General features: G+C 46.0%; 2 protein-coding genes across 2 annotated transcripts in view; both read right to left on the bottom strand.

Annotated features, from left to right (window-relative positions):
- The window catches only part of zbtb7b (zinc finger and BTB domain containing 7B), a 76,361-nt gene that overhangs the window by 25,491 nt on the left and 35,437 nt on the right, over nucleotides 1–15,433 (bottom strand). The gene's annotated exons all lie outside the window — the stretch shown is intronic.
- LOC139205120 (potassium/sodium hyperpolarization-activated cyclic nucleotide-gated channel 2) lies at nucleotides 830–14,168 on the bottom strand. Its single transcript, XM_070835230.1, has 11 exons — nucleotides 13,483–14,168; nucleotides 7,603–7,809; nucleotides 7,061–7,274; nucleotides 6,597–6,758; nucleotides 5,447–5,665; nucleotides 4,280–4,426; nucleotides 3,925–4,165; nucleotides 3,595–3,759; nucleotides 2,137–3,282; nucleotides 1,134–2,058; nucleotides 830–1,007 (listed from the first exon to the last, which is right to left on the bottom strand). Exons 1-11 carry the CDS (start codon nucleotides 14,166–14,168, stop codon nucleotides 830–832), a joined length of 4,290 nt encoding a protein of 1,429 aa, XP_070691331.1.

Here is a 15,433-nt window from a genome sequence, read left to right as displayed (position 1 = left end):
CAGAACAGGGAGCCGGGTGGGAAAAAAAAAAAAACTCAAGTGAGCCACAGTGCACAGCGGAGCGGTATTGCGTGTCACACAAAAAAACACATTTTACAGAAGTCGTCAGAGTGAACATGTAGGTTTAAAAGATTGCTCGAAAACTAAACACCACACACTTGGGACAACAAAACTACCAGTGGACTGCTCCTACTTATTCAAATTCATATGAGTATCAACTTGACAGTGATTTTTAAACTCTATATCCTTATAATTAGTATTATTCTGATGAGAAAATATTACACTTTGGTGCAGAATGGGAGGCAAGAGGGAGTTGGAGCTGGAAACCAGGAGGTGTCTGCTCTATTGCCTGCATTTGAGACTGACATCACAACAGACTTTCTTCAACAAATTATCATTTTCTTACATTTATTATTACTGTCACGTCTACTTCCTGTCAAATAATGAGAGTCTCAAATGTTTCACATGTATTGCTGTTTCCATTGTCAAGAAAATAGAGACTTTTCACACATATTTTTTTTCTGACTCTCAGCTATTGCTTCCATCAATTGTTACTGTGTAACTGTTTCCACTTCAGCTCCCATGCTTGCTCCAACAATCACTAACACAGATATGTATGTATACATTTGGATGTTTTTTAGACTCTACCACTGCCTGCGCCAACCACTCAACAGACCCATAAAGTCTTTCTCGTCAATTGATGGCTTGGTTGAGAGTCACATGATGAACCTGATGTTCTAAGACAATCACATCCTAGAGTAAATGCAAACAAGATGTACCTGTCCACTTGAGATCACTGCAGCTATGAGACGAGATTTTCCTCCTCTTCTTACATGTTGGCGGGCAGTTTGTGTCTTAGTCCCTCTGAGTCTTTTCTGGTGAGTGGCAACTGAGGGTCCTTTTTCCCACCTTTAGGGGAGGTGGTGTTGGCAGGGGTGGCTGCATGTGTAGACTGGGTGGGTATAGGGGTGGATGTCTGAGAGGTCGGGGCAGGGGTGGACGGTGTAAGCTTTGAGGAGTTGGCAGTACCAGCTGTGGTGGTTGACATTTGTTTTGGGGGGTGAGCAGAGGCAGATTGGATACTAGGAGAGGCAGTGGTGGTGGCATGAGAGGAGGGGTTAGTGGAGCTCTGGCTTGGGCATAAAGATGCTGAGGATGAGGTCGTTGTCGCTGGGGTTGGTTTGGGCGGATGATTGGAGCCTGAAGTGGAGCTTGGAGTAACAACAGGAGGGGTCTGCTTTACAGGATGAAGTGAGAAGGTTACTTTAGTTGGAGGGCCAGTGGTAGTTGGTGGTGGGGAGGGTGATGCAGTTTGGGTTGGGGTTAGTGGCAAGGTCTGCTTTGGGATCTGGCTAGAGGTGGGGCCTCTGGCTGAGCTAGAGACAGAGGGCTGGAGACAAGAGGTTGGAGTCTGGGATTTACTTAGGGAGGGCACAGATGTAATGGGGATGGGAGAGGGGGAAAGTGTAGGGGTAAGGGTCTGGGTAGGAGTGCGGTTGCGGGTAGTCTGAGTGGGAGTCGGTGTCGGAGAAGGGATTGGGGTTGGGGCAGGACTGGGGCCAGAAAACGGAGAAGCAGAAGTAGGCGTGTTGGATGTCTTTGCTCGGGGGCTCTGGGGATGCGGTGGGAAAGAGGTTATCAAGGAGGAAGGAGGAGAAGAGGAGGTAAGAGATGACTTGGGCCCGTAGGTTTGAGGTAGTGGAATGGGGGTAGAAACGGAAGATGGAGGTGGTGTGGAGGAGGGAGAGGGAGAGGAGGAGCGAGGAGAGGGTGTATGGATCGGTTTGGGGCGAGGAGTTGATGAGAGCGACAGTGGGTGTGTTCCCGCTGAAGGAGGGGTGGAGCAGGGAGGAGGAGAGGAGGAGCGAGAGGGAGTCATTGGGATTGGTTTAGGATGAGGTGCCTGGGGGAGTATTGGTGTAGGAGACGAGGGGGTGGGCGCAGGTGAATGGGTGGCCGAGGAGAGCGGGGTCTGCTTTGGAGGGGAAGAAGATGGCAAAGAAGGTGCAGGTGGCATGTGTGCCGCTATAGGTGTTGGTACAGAGGCAGCGTGAGGGCCAGATTGGGTGTATGTGGCTGTGTTTGCAGAGATAGCCTGTGCTAAAGTGGGCTGAATAGGAACTGTGACCTGTGCTTGTGTTTGTGCATTAAACAGCATATTTGTCAGCAGTTGTACAGGAGTGTTAGAGGCCAGCATGCCCGCACTGCTTCCCCTGGCCAACTGGCCTGCCAGAAAAGGAGCCGCTAGCAAATTACCACCTGAAGCCTTTCGGTGGAGAGGCGGGTGAGGCTGCACTCCAACCCAGGAGCGGTGAGGCAGAGTGGGCTGCGAGGCCGACAGCAGTCTGGCCTCTTGGGTGAGTCTTCCCAGTGCTGGCAGACACTGAGAACTGTTTCCTCCGTGACGTAACAGAGCCTCTTTTGCTCCCTGCTGGCCTGTAGCAGATGTGTTGCCATCTGATGGAGCACCAGAAGCAGCAGGGGCACTGGTTGTAGGAACCTTGTGGAGGGGTGGAGTTGGTGGCCCTCCACCTGTCTGGGTTCCAAGAGATCCAGATATCACTGGGGGATGATCAGCCTGGAGGCGGAGGCTGTAATGAAGAGTCCTTCCTTGTTGGACAGAAGTTGGGACAGAGGACGCTGGTGGAGTTTTAGCAACAGGGGGTGATGTCACCCCACCAGGAGGGCCCATAGTCGAGGGAGAGACAGGAAATCCTCTTGGGGACAAACCACCCATCCCTCCCATTGTCGTCATCATCCCGATGAGAGAGCTCACAGAGGGGCGGAGTGGCTGTAACACAGGAGCACGAGGAGGAGACAGAGGAAAAGAGGAGGAGGGAGAAGGAGAGACAAGAGGGGACGGCAGGAAGAAGGCACCTCCAAGCGCATGCTGTTGCTGCAGCTGCTGGAGCTGCTGCTGTTGTTGCTGTTGCTGGTGCATGAGTGCGATGGCTACATTGCTGGTGGCAGCTGCGGTCTGCAGGGGGGCATGAACCAGCGGCGCCCAGATGACTGGGCGTGGCCGAGGAGACACGGTGCCACTTCCTCCCATGACCCCGCTTCTTCCTGCAGCAGCAGCTGCAATTGCATCCTGCATGGCTGGCATGCTGTCGTGTTTGACAATCTGCTGCACCAACATGCTGTCACAGGATCCCAGGCCGCTCGCTGCCAGGCCACCTCCGGCTCCTGGACCCCCTCCACCTCGGCCTCCTCCGCGACCCATACTACCCCCCAGAGAGCCACCCTGGGATGACTTCCGCAGGAGCATGGAGTTCTTCCTGCCTGTAAAGGAGAAAGAAGAGACAAGACATATTAAGTTCCAGATTTGTCAACTGTCAACTGAAAACATAGCAGACAGATGAGGTTTTAGCCTTCAGGTTTTTCTATTCTTCACATTTCTCATCCTTTATTATTTCAGCTTTTATTTATTTCAGCCTGTTCTCAAATATGAGTTCTGACCTTACAGCTGAGGACGAAGTGCCTGAGAAAATTAGTATTGGATCCATAACTGCGAATATTTATCATTGTTGAATTAAAAAGCTAAATGGAAAACAGCAAGATAAGATGGAGGGAAATGTATTATCATCAATTTACCAATACGGTCCAATCTGTCAACAGCGACAGTTTCGAAGGCACGCCGCATCATCGGGTGTTCCTCCAGCACCTCATTAAAGCTGTCCACACTGAGAGAGTACAGACGACAGTATGTATCCGCACGAACGCTGGCGGTCCTCCGTCCACGAGTCAACAGACAGATCTCTGCATGTGGGAGTGGAGACAATGGAAGGAGAATATAGGTACAGTATATAGTTCTGCGCAAACACGAACCACCATCACCTTCATCTTCTACCCTTTAGGCAAGTACCGTCTTTTCCTGTACCTTCCTACGCAACTTAAACTGTCTAGACAACTGCATTTTCTCACCTCCAAAGTACGACCCATCGCTCAGCTTGGTTTCCTTGTTGCCACGGGTCAGCACACTGACTCGTCCATGTTGGATGAAGTACATCTTCCGTCCAACTGTGCCCTCGCGGATGATGAAGTCTGAGGGCTGAAACACCTCAAAACGTAGCTTGGTCAATACGGCGGTCACAAAGTTGGGATCAGCGTTGGCAAACAGAGGCATGTTGGCCACCAGGCTGCGGCAGTTAAAGCTGACTATCTCCTAGATGAACAGGAAGAAGAGATAAAGACAGAAGGGAAGGAAGGGAGATTTGCTGGAGGACAGAGCATTTGCAGTCTGTGCATGAAGATATGCTGGTTTTTGTGAGTTTAGTACCTCTTTAAGTGGTTCACTGAGCTCTCCCAGGATGTTCTCCTCATCAAACATTTTCCCCTGGAAGCGGTGCTCATAGTACTCGTGGATCTTTTGCCGAACATCTGCAGGAAGCTTATGGAACGACATGTACTGCTCCACCTGCTTGTACTGTAATAACACACAAACACACACATGCACAGGTCAGGGATCTGCAAACAAACACACAGCACATTCACTTTTCAGAAAAAGAGACATTGATTAGTCAACTGGTTCTCATCCTTTGTGGCATGTGTTAGCTGTATCCAAATCTCCATATCTCCAAATCTCCATATCTAATGGGCACTCAATGGTGAAGCAGTAAATGAAGATTTTAGTATCATGTTGATGCGATGAAGATCCAAGTAGGATTGAAACGTTGTCACTAATAAAAACAATTTCATGGCATGAAGCGAGTGTGCAGGACACTCATGTATCATCATCACTGACAGATGTTGCAAGAGCTGTAATTTCAGTGTCTATAAAATGGGCCGCAGTGCATTGTGGGCTTGTTAAAAGAGAGCAGTGCACATGCCGTAGACGTTCGTAACTTTACAGGAAATTCTGAGAGAACTTGGATGCAAATACTTTTGTAGACAATAAGTAAACGTGGAGGAATTCTGGACACAGTCTACATATTCTGAGTGATTGACCTTAAATGATTTCCCCTTCTCCAACTGTTTCATTGAAAAAATTCCCAAAAAAGGATTTATTTGACAGGAGCCAGGAAAAAAGAAATACTATGACAAAGTAGTAAAAAATTATGTTTGACTCTTGACATCTCCGACTCCTTTTGTTGCCTCCAAACAACCACTGGATTCGCTATTTGACAGAAAACATTCACTGATGTCTCACTGTAAATTGAACATGCTTCAGTTTTCGATTGATAGTTGGGAAAAACAAAACATTTGAAGAGTTCATTCTGGGTTTCTGGACAGTTGTACTGGCCATTTTTAGTGACCTTTTATAAACTAAAAGATTAATTGATTAAAGAAAAAAACAATCCACATCTTTGTTCATAATGAAAATCATTGTTAGCTGCAGGCCTAGACAGAAACAGACAGAACTCGATACAAAGTTTAATGGGCAAACTAGAAAAAATATTGAGGGAGAGATGGACGCAGTAACAGATGGATGAGCGTCATGTTTCACCTTTTCCTGGTACTGTCGTCGTGAAGAGTCCAGTGATTGGATGAGAGCGGTAGCGTGGCCGATGAACATGGCGTAACAGGTGGCACCAACGATCATGCTGAGCATGGTGAGCCACACATCAGTCATCCCTTCTGGAGCCTGGGCACCGTACCCGATACACAACATGTGGCTCATGGCTTTGAATAGAGCATAGGAGTACTGCACGCCCCATGTGTCATTCTGTTTGTGAGATACCGTCAGGTAGGGTGACAGAAGGAGAAAAAGAAGTTTCAAGTGTTAATTAAAAGGTGTTTCAACACTGAACTGTTTCCCCTTTCAGAGGTGCTGTGCCACAATACTTCAGAAAAAACAGCTGAGATCAGAATAAATACCAGCAGCAATTTAACTGTCAAAACCTACTCTGATCCAAAACAAAAAGAAAAAAAAAAAAAAAGAAAGAAAAGACACATCATGCATTATTAAATAAATATTAAATAAGACCAGCCTCTGCTTGCATGTGTGTGTGCTTATGTTTTAGGGTGTGTATGAGTTCAATTATACCAAGATGTTAATGGTCCATCGGATGACTGGGCTTTCTCTGGGGAAAATCCCAGCATCAGCCTGCTTAGCAACAGTCACCCAGGCAACCACTGAGACATGAGTCAGCTATTCATGCAGCTGTGTATTTGTGTGTATTCATCTGCACTCGTGTCCGTATGCCTGCATGCACACGACAAAATCTCCAGCAGGTCCCTTGGCCTTCGATTGTTTGCCAGCGTTCACACCTCCACCTGATCTCTGTTGACGTGTTTAATTGGAAAATCTTTTTATTTCTGTGATGATGAGAGTCAGTTTTATTCCAACTGGACATGTCGCTGCATGAGCCAATTAACTCAGATAAGGAGCAAACAATGTCAAATCTGATAACCACCGTCACTCTGCACACACAGATAACCCAAAACCAAGCCTTTCCGAATCTCTAAATTTTCATTCATCCGAAATAAATATTGCACACGCTGTTCAAACAAGCCGAGATAATGCTTTGTGTGTTTCGTTCAACTCAAACGGAACGTCATGTCCTTTTTTTTTGTTCTTTGCACAATAAAATCATTCACTGAAAGATATTAAAAGTGACAGTCACATACATGCAGACTGCTGGTTGGAGACTCACCACCATCAGGTTCTTGGAAACCCAGCAGTCAGGAGGGAAGTCCTGCAGCATGGGGACCAGGAACTGGAGACAGCCGTCCCAGTGGCACAGCAGCAGCATCATACCGATCAGGTTAACGATCCTCACCATGGCGCTGGCAAGGTCATAGGTCATATGGAAGATCTAGAAAATATAGACACAAGTGTGGTGAATAAATAATGGGTGGAGAGGGCATGTAAAGTTTAGCTTTTCAGGATTTTATTCAAAAACAGTTCAAATTCCAATTTAAAAAAGCCTTTCCTCCAGCTCATTGGCACAATATTCTAAAAATGGGTTTGATTCTACTCTGAAAACATAATATTTTGCTTGTAAAAGGTTTATGATGAGCCACACCTCACATATCAAGTGTGTTTTGAACAAGCTCTTTGACACAAATGCCTTCCCATTCAACTTTGCTCTGCGTCTCCAGCCTCTGTGTTTCTCACCTCCTCCCACTGGTGGATGTAGCGGATGAGTCTAGACAGGCGGAGCAGTCGAAGGAGGCTCAGGATTTTGGTGAAGCGGACGATGCGCAGCGCCCTGGCTGTCCTGTACACCTCGGAGTCAAGACTGTCCACCATCAGGAAGATGTAGTCCACCGGGATGGATGACACAAAGTCCACCAGGAACCAGGTCTTCAGGTATTTCTGGCGGATTGCCCTGAGTTAGAGTATGATGGAGGACCAGTGACTTTCGTAATTTGGCAATCAAGCTTTGTTGAAGTGATTCCAACATTTGGCTGGCATAAAACGATCCTCATCAATATTCAGCCGGAACAGAACTGGATCGAGAAAAAGTCCCTGCCCGTGGCTGCATGTCACCTTTTCATATCTCACACATGGATTGTCTGAACACAAATCCAGCAGATGGCCAGAAGAGCAAATTTGAATTAATACCAACAGAGCTGCTGTATTGATATTCTAGACCATGAACAATGCTCCTGCCTTTGACATGTAAGGCTAATACAAGCACAAATGCTTCTACTGACCTGGGATCCAGCAATATCTCAGTGCTGTCTTCCTTGATGATGCCGGTCCTGAAGTTGAGAACCAAGTCGACCATGAAGAGAGTGTCAGAGACCACGTTGAAGATGATCCACGAGGGAGTGTTCTCGTCTCTAAAGAAAGTGATGCCCACTGGCAGGATGATTAAGTTCCCCATCATCAACATTAACATCAACAGGTCCCAGTAGAACCTAGACAGAGAGAAACAGTGTTGTTCAACCGTGTTTTATTGTTTTCTATTATGATGTGAAGAAGACTTTGCAGCTTCAGTCCTGGTATTGTGCATGCCGACTCACTGTCATCTGTTGTGTCCCAAATCAATACTATATGCCAATTCTAAGCAGGTTTTTTAGATGTATGTAGTCTGTTCACATTGACAAAGTGACAAAATGGCAATTCATAAAGGAAATGGAGGACCTGCTCACTCACCCTAATCTCTCCCTCTGCTATTAGAAACTGAAAATGAGTATGTTACTCAACTGTACATAAAAACCTGAAAAAATGGATTACAAGGTTACTCCTGTAATTCTATGTTGCAGCTGAGAGAGAGATCCAAAAAAGCGTTCATATCGAAGCAGCAGAGGCCCAGATAACCTGACCCACTCTCAAAAACAGTAGATCCTACAAGCCCCATAATGCATCTATTTAGCACACACATTTTCTGTCATACCTAACCTGAGATATCGTTGATAGCGTCAGTGTTTTAAAAAGATCGCCAGAACCACAGAAGACATTTTGCTGCTGTTTTTGCGTCACCGTGAAGACGTAACTGCCCTCTATGTGTCCTCCGTTTAAATGAGTGTGCAAACATCAGACAGCAACATCGAACTTGCCAGTCTTTTTCTTTAATCTTTTCTTTCAGTTAATCCCTTTATATCTCATTTCCTTATACATATTCATATGCCAAATGTGTCCTACATATATAGTCTCTCCTTTGTTATGTACCCCTGAGATGGTGATTTTAATAACTTGGGAATCATCCAGGAAATTAAAAAATGCAAATTTCTTCTTATAGCCTTTTCCAAGTACAGGAGTCGTACATATCAATATTTTCCTTAAGACAATTTCATCCCTTGCAAAGGCTTCTGCAACATAAACTACAGCATTTATTTCTCATAACAATGAAGAGGAGCAGAACTGAACTGACAGCTGAACTGAATTGAGAAAAAGAGACAAACACAAAGCGACAGAGGGAGGCAAATGATCAGTAACCTCATCAATCTGGATTTCATGCTGGAGAGTATTACTGAATGACGTAGTATTCTCATAAAAATATGAGGAAGCAGTCGCGTCACTGGGATGCTGCAAGTGATTTAAGTATGACAGAAGAGGCAATTCAATCATCTGGAGACGATTCCTGTCATCTTTCTGTCTTCTTCCTCCCAATCCCTTTATCCCTACCTTAACCCATATCAATGACTTGCTTCTTATTGCATTGCTTGCTTTCTCTCTCTCTCCCTCTTTCCATTCACACGCACACACTCTCTCTCTTTCTCTCCCTCTTTCCATTCACACACTCTCTCTTTCTCTCTCTCTCTCTCTCTCTTTTTGCGAGACAGTACACTCAAGCCCTGAGGTCGATTGCTATTGAGCGCTAATTTAGTAACACAACCTCATGGTGTGACGCTACCGCTAGACTGATGAAGATTAAGCATGACTCATCGTTCTGCTACACACACACACACACAAACACACACTTCTCCCTGACTTTGTCACTTCCACTGACAGATGCATCACTTCATAATCACTGGAAGTAAATACAAGGATTATTTACAGCAATGCAGACACAACGATTCAGTAGCTGCTTTGACGGAGCTGGAGATTCATTCCTGACCTTGAGGACGCGCTTTGTTAACTCTGATTATAGGAAAAACTATAAAGGAAAAAAAAAAAAAAAAGGTAAATCACATCACAGTACGCTGGGTGTTTGTATCTGTCCATATGGAAAATCCTTTCCAAAACACAGCATTTTATGGTGGTATTTCATGTTCTGATCGAGGACATGGACATTTGTTGTAATGCAAAGACTATTGTATATTGTTTTTGATTTGACTTTGCCTCTGCAGAGTTCTGTGATATCAAACTGAATACCTCTGGGTTTTGGATTGCTGCTCAGACAAAACATGCAGTTTGAATTTGTCAACTTGGACTTTAACTAACAATCTATGGACCAAAGTGATTATTGATTAATTGAGAAAATAATCATCAGATGATAAAACAGCAGCAGTGGAAAGCAGTAATTTTCAGATACCTCAATTTACGTTTACTTTATTTCACAGAAAAGGAAAGAAATTTGTAAAAACTTTGCTACAAATTTCTGTCGCAGAACTTCTTTCCTTTCTCCATTGATCATCTGAGGCTGAACTGAACTAATTAACTGTATAGAAAGTAGTTCAAATGAGCGCCACCTCAACCAGATAACAACAGTAAAATGCTACTTATGCACTGATGCATCGGTGTTAACAATCCAGTGATGTCATTTATAAGGATTATAAACAAGAAGGAAAAGTGTTTGTACATTTATGTTTTGCCTTTAATAAAATTCTTTTATATTCACTCAAGTAAATAAAGCAGTTTTACTTACAATGAATTAACTTTATATTATCATACTTTTACTCAAATAAAGGATCTGAGCACTACCTCAACTTCCCTATATACTGTGATATTTTGTCCTTTTACACCCTTTTATGATTCCTACACACATACAAAAAGATACAATGATGTCCCCTCAGACAGCTTTTTAAAGGAAGGGTAGTCTAACCTCAACAGCATGCAGCCATAATGTTTAATGTAATAGATGACACTGAACATGTCACTGCACATTGATCAGCCTCTGGATCCTGCAGTTGTTACTGAGATGTGACATCTGATTTGAGCTCAATGTAGCACCAAAAAAAAGGGAATAACCACACAGACAAGAGAATATGTCAGATCCAAACTAAAAATGATGTTAAGGTTTGTCATGTTGGGGTAAATACCTGTCAAGGCCTTGTTTCTGATCTCCCAACTGTGGAATGATGCAAAACCAGGTTGTGTATTGTGTGTGGCTCATGCAGGTATACGTGCACATGCGCTTGTGCGTAGTGCGCACTCATGAACTACACACACACTCATACAACCACTTAGGAATTGCAAATGCAATCAAAGCTTCTCTCCTCGGCCTCATCAGTATTCCATTTCTAACATGAACAGGTGCTGGAGGAGAACTGACCTGCATCTACCTGCTCAGCTGTTGTCAAACCAAACACTAATTCTACTGTAACTGAGGCCAAGTGTCTCCTGAGCGACCTCTGATTGGTTCCCTGTTCACAGTTAGCCAGATGTCAGTTCTGAGCGAGTTTCCACCCATCATCCTGCCAGACATACAGACAAACAAGCACAACAGCAAGTGGCTATTACATAATAAATCTCTGTAACTATGTGTGTAACGCCACCAACCCTGTTCCAGCATGGGTCATCTCTGCTGACAGCCCAACTGCCTGTCTCTCAGTTCTCAGCTCTCTTGTCCAGTTTATATGCTGCCCGCTGTTCCAGAGTATGGATTTTGTTCACCTCCTCTGCCTCTTGTTACGTATTCTTACAGGTGCAGCAGCAACACATCTTTTCTTAATGAGGTGAAGGGTGTGAGAGCTTATCAGCACACTCAACAATGACGGACCACACACTCACACACACAAAAGCGCACATATTACTGCTCTTGTGCTCAAGGTCAACACCGGAATAAAAACACATAAAGCTTTACAAGTAATCTGCCTTTCCTTCGGTCTCGTTCCGGCCTCACTAAGCTTCTGCTAAGACGTCGCTCCACACTACAGGTACTTAACTGAAAAGTTAGATGATTGAATTATGCATAATGCATACTCAACTTGCATAATTTAGGATGCCATACATAATTGATCAAAATTCAATTGTGATTCTCCAACGAGATAATTAGGACTATTAACATCTCTAGATATATTGCAAGAATATCAATAAGTGCAGCAGGGACAGAAATTCAACGGGCCATCCATCCAGCCATTTACACCCCTTCATCCATCCATCACTGGCCTCATTCATCTCCTGTGAGCAGAGTCATAAGCAGCACTTGTGAGTGATCATTAAATTGACAGACAATACAAAACCCCTCATTCCATGTGTGTGTGCGTGCGTATGTGTGTGTGTGTGTGTGTGTGTGTGTGTATGTGTGTGTGTGTGTGTGTGTGTGTGTGTGTGTGTGTGTGTATGTGTGTGTGTAAGTGGCTGATGAGACAGAAGTGGGCCAGGAGCCTTGGGGATCAAGTCATCCATTGTTGCTGCAGTCTGTCTAGAGATTATGAATGCTGTCCCTTCCTCTGCTGTCCACCTGCACATTTTTAGGATTGTGTTTATGCAAAGTCTCTGTCGGCCAATGACAAGCGTGTTCATGCACTGTGTGCTTGGCATGTGTAGTATCTGGTGTGTGACTGTATGACTGTGTCCACTTGGTGTTTATGACTGTGCCTGTTTGGTGTCTGCTTATCTAAAGGAATCAGACCTTGGAAAGTATGACCTAGGCAGAAGTGACCTGATATTTACCTCCTTATTTGGGCACCGATGGCTGTAGGTTTTTATGGTACATTCCTTTAAATTTTAACGAAGACATCAGATGTTGAGCTAGGTGGTCAAGAAGAGTATAAAAGGTGACCACAGAGTGGGCTCGAGAGAAGACGAGGACAGAAACAGCAGATTCGGCTGGGGGTTACGCTGTCTGTTCCTACAATTGTCTGAGCGTCTTCCCAGGCTCCCATGGTGCCTGTTAGACAACTGACCTTTTTGCAATAAACCTATTTTTTATGCACTAAGTCGTTGTCAGCGGAAGTTTTCTTTCATCAACTGCACATCATCGGCATCAGAGAAGATACAACACATGTCTGCCGTGTCAAAAACATGGAGCCCAGAGAAACATGAGAATTTACCACCAGGTTTGTCTTCATCTTCACAAAGAGACTTTCACTCAAGGAGACCAAACATGAACAGCCTGTATAGTCATTGTCACCTCAGGTGTTATTGATTATGATTATTCTAGAAAACAGATCAAATTCCTTGTGTGAGGGCACCAACAGGGAGTGCTGTGCTGGGTTCATCCACTGTTCACATGAAAACGTACTTAACATTTTACCTAATTGACATGGAAGGCATCTCTAGCTGCTCTCTGATCAGCCAAACACCTCTTGGCTAAATTCGTCCTCTTAATTTGCATCTCCTCACCTCTTTCTCCCTGTGACTGTGAAACTATTTCCTCTGAGGACAATGGGACACAAATGCTATAGTATTCATTCTCTCTCTATTTTTACAAATGGAGACCTGCCATTGCTGCATGGGGTCTATCCTGGCGGCCTTGTCTCCATGAACACCTCTCCCTCTGCCTTCAGGACTTTTCATCCAGTCTCCTTTTTGTTAAGTCTGTCTTTTAGCCTGTCAAACATCCTCTGCGTCTATACCCTGTTACCTCCACAGGGTGCATCTTCTGCCTCTCCCCTAGCCCTAACATCACCTCCTATTCATTCCTGTTGTGTCTCAAGCAATATAAATGTATCCTCCTGCATGTCCCTCCCTCTTTCTCCTCCCATTTGTACTCATCCTCATTTCCCCCTGCTAACAACTAAAGAGGAAGCTGAGTGTACGATCGGTGTCTCTTTGCCTGTTCCTCCTGCTACCTAAGTGTCTATCATTATGCTTCAAGTGTGCTCACAAGAGAGGGAGCACGATTTCAACTTGCTTTGATCAATATTTCTATCAAAAGAACATGATGTGTCTTTCATGTGTTACAAGTGGCATTTATTTTAAAAAGTAACATCGGTGTAACTGGGCTGTGTGAGGCTGTGTGTGTGTGTGTGATTTCATACCTGAAGTCACTGTAGGGGTGTATGATCCATGCCCCTGCTGATTTCAGTCTTTCCTGCTCCAGGGCCACAGCTTTGTGGGATCCAAACATGCGCAGGCTGAACTTGTTGACTCCTGGCTGAAGCATGGCTCCAAACTGTCTCTGGATGAAGGTGCTCTGGTTGGAGGTACTGTAGTCCTCCCCATCCAGCCCCATGCCAAACCCCCCCAATCCAGACTGACCCATCATCTCAGGGGTCCCTGCTGCAGTTGTGTTGCAGGCCGTGGTGGTGGTCGTCTCTAGGCCGGTGGCCACCACCATCACTCCAGTCCCAGTTGAGGAGGTGGAGGCCAGGGCGGCGCGGGACGCCGCAAAGCCCACTGAGCGTGGGGGAGGATAGGCTGTGGCAGAGGAGGAGCTCGGTGGAGGCGGCAGTGGCACTGGGGTGGTTGGGGTGCCTGCGGTGCGGAAGGGAAGGCCGTCCCTTGTGGAGGAGCTCATGATGGAGAGGCGACGGCCACGTCCACCCAAGGAAACGCTGTCTGCCCCGAAGGAGCCCCTCTCCCCTTCCAGGGAGGCCTGGGACAGCCTGTAGCCTGGGGAGGGCAGGCTGCCCTTACTGCGCCTCTTGGAGTCCCCGTTACGTCTGGGGAGGCTGTCACCCCCAGTGCTACTGGGGGTACCCACACCTCCAGCCACTCCATCCATCCCAACTCAGGGAGGAGGAGGAGGGTGAGGGGAGGGTTAATAAGACCTGGAACTTCTGCCCCCTCAGGAAAACTACTGCTTTGTCTAGTCCACCTGTCTAGATTACACAGGTGAGAATGACAATCTGAATATGAAATAGAAGAGGCTAAAGAACGGTGGTCTGAGTATGTGCAGTCATTCTCCTGGAGCCCTCTGCCCTCTCTCTGCCGATGTGGCCATGCTTACCTCGGTGCCCTTGGAACAAGTCCAGACATTGAATCCTTCACCCTGCCAGTGTGACGCCAGCAGCCTCACTTTTCTTTAGGAGTCTGTTTTGTCCTTACAGATGTTTCTGTATCATTCCTCGTCCTTGAAACGACACTCTCCCACCGAGGCCCTCCTTCTCCTCTCCACAGCCGCCCTCAACGCTCCGACGCCGGTCATATTGGCACCGGATTCCCGGTCTTTTGCAGTTAACGGAGCTCTCCGCTCATTGGGCGTCGGTGTCCAGTCTGTCTGTGTAGCCTATATGATCAGGCTGCTCACCCAATTTTACTATTTTCTACACATATCATTATGCAAGAGATGATTTGAGCCGTAAGGCGGGGAACATTCATCCGCGGATGAATGACAAGGACACTTGATCCTCAGTCAGGAGGGATGGGTCGTTAATGGACACAAGGGACGCACATAATAGGCACACACGGGCGCTCACACTCGGAGGCGCACTGATTCATTCTGACACGCACCGGGAAAAAAAACACACCGACGTGAACACACAAGACGACGGAAACAAGTCAGATTACCCCAAACCTAGCCCGCGTTTTCACGTTGTCATTTTCAATATCCGAGCGGAAAAAACGCTCCTAATGATGGAAGGCGCGCCGAAATGTTTCCTGACTGCCCGTGACTGAAGCGCTCAGGAAGCATGATGAGAGACAGCCGGCTCCAGGCTTCAGCAGGGCTGTTTTATAAAAACTGATGCCGGAATTAACTTGGTCAGGTGTTCAGAGTCTGACGCCCGAAATCCTCTGTTCTCTCATCAGCAGCCGCTGCCGTCTATTCGCACTTCTGCCGACTTTCAATGACATTGGGTCCAGGCTGCAAGACTACAGCGGTGTCCTTCCCCTTTACAGCACAGAGGACAGACGAATAGGCTCGATATTTCAACAGAATAAGCCTCTCCAAGGTGAAACGACACACTCTGGTGAATTCAAAAGCCTCCCCCAAAAGCAAAAATAAATAAAACAACTTGTTGAGCGTTTTAGGGTGGCGGCTCATTCACA

Source organism: Pempheris klunzingeri, chromosome 8, assembly GCF_042242105.1.
Source record: "Pempheris klunzingeri isolate RE-2024b chromosome 8, fPemKlu1.hap1, whole genome shotgun sequence".
Classification (NCBI taxonomy): Eukaryota; Metazoa; Chordata; class Actinopteri; order Acropomatiformes; family Pempheridae; genus Pempheris; species Pempheris klunzingeri.
Note: the sequence above shows the minus strand (reverse complement) of the source record. Positions and strands in the feature narration are given on the sequence as shown.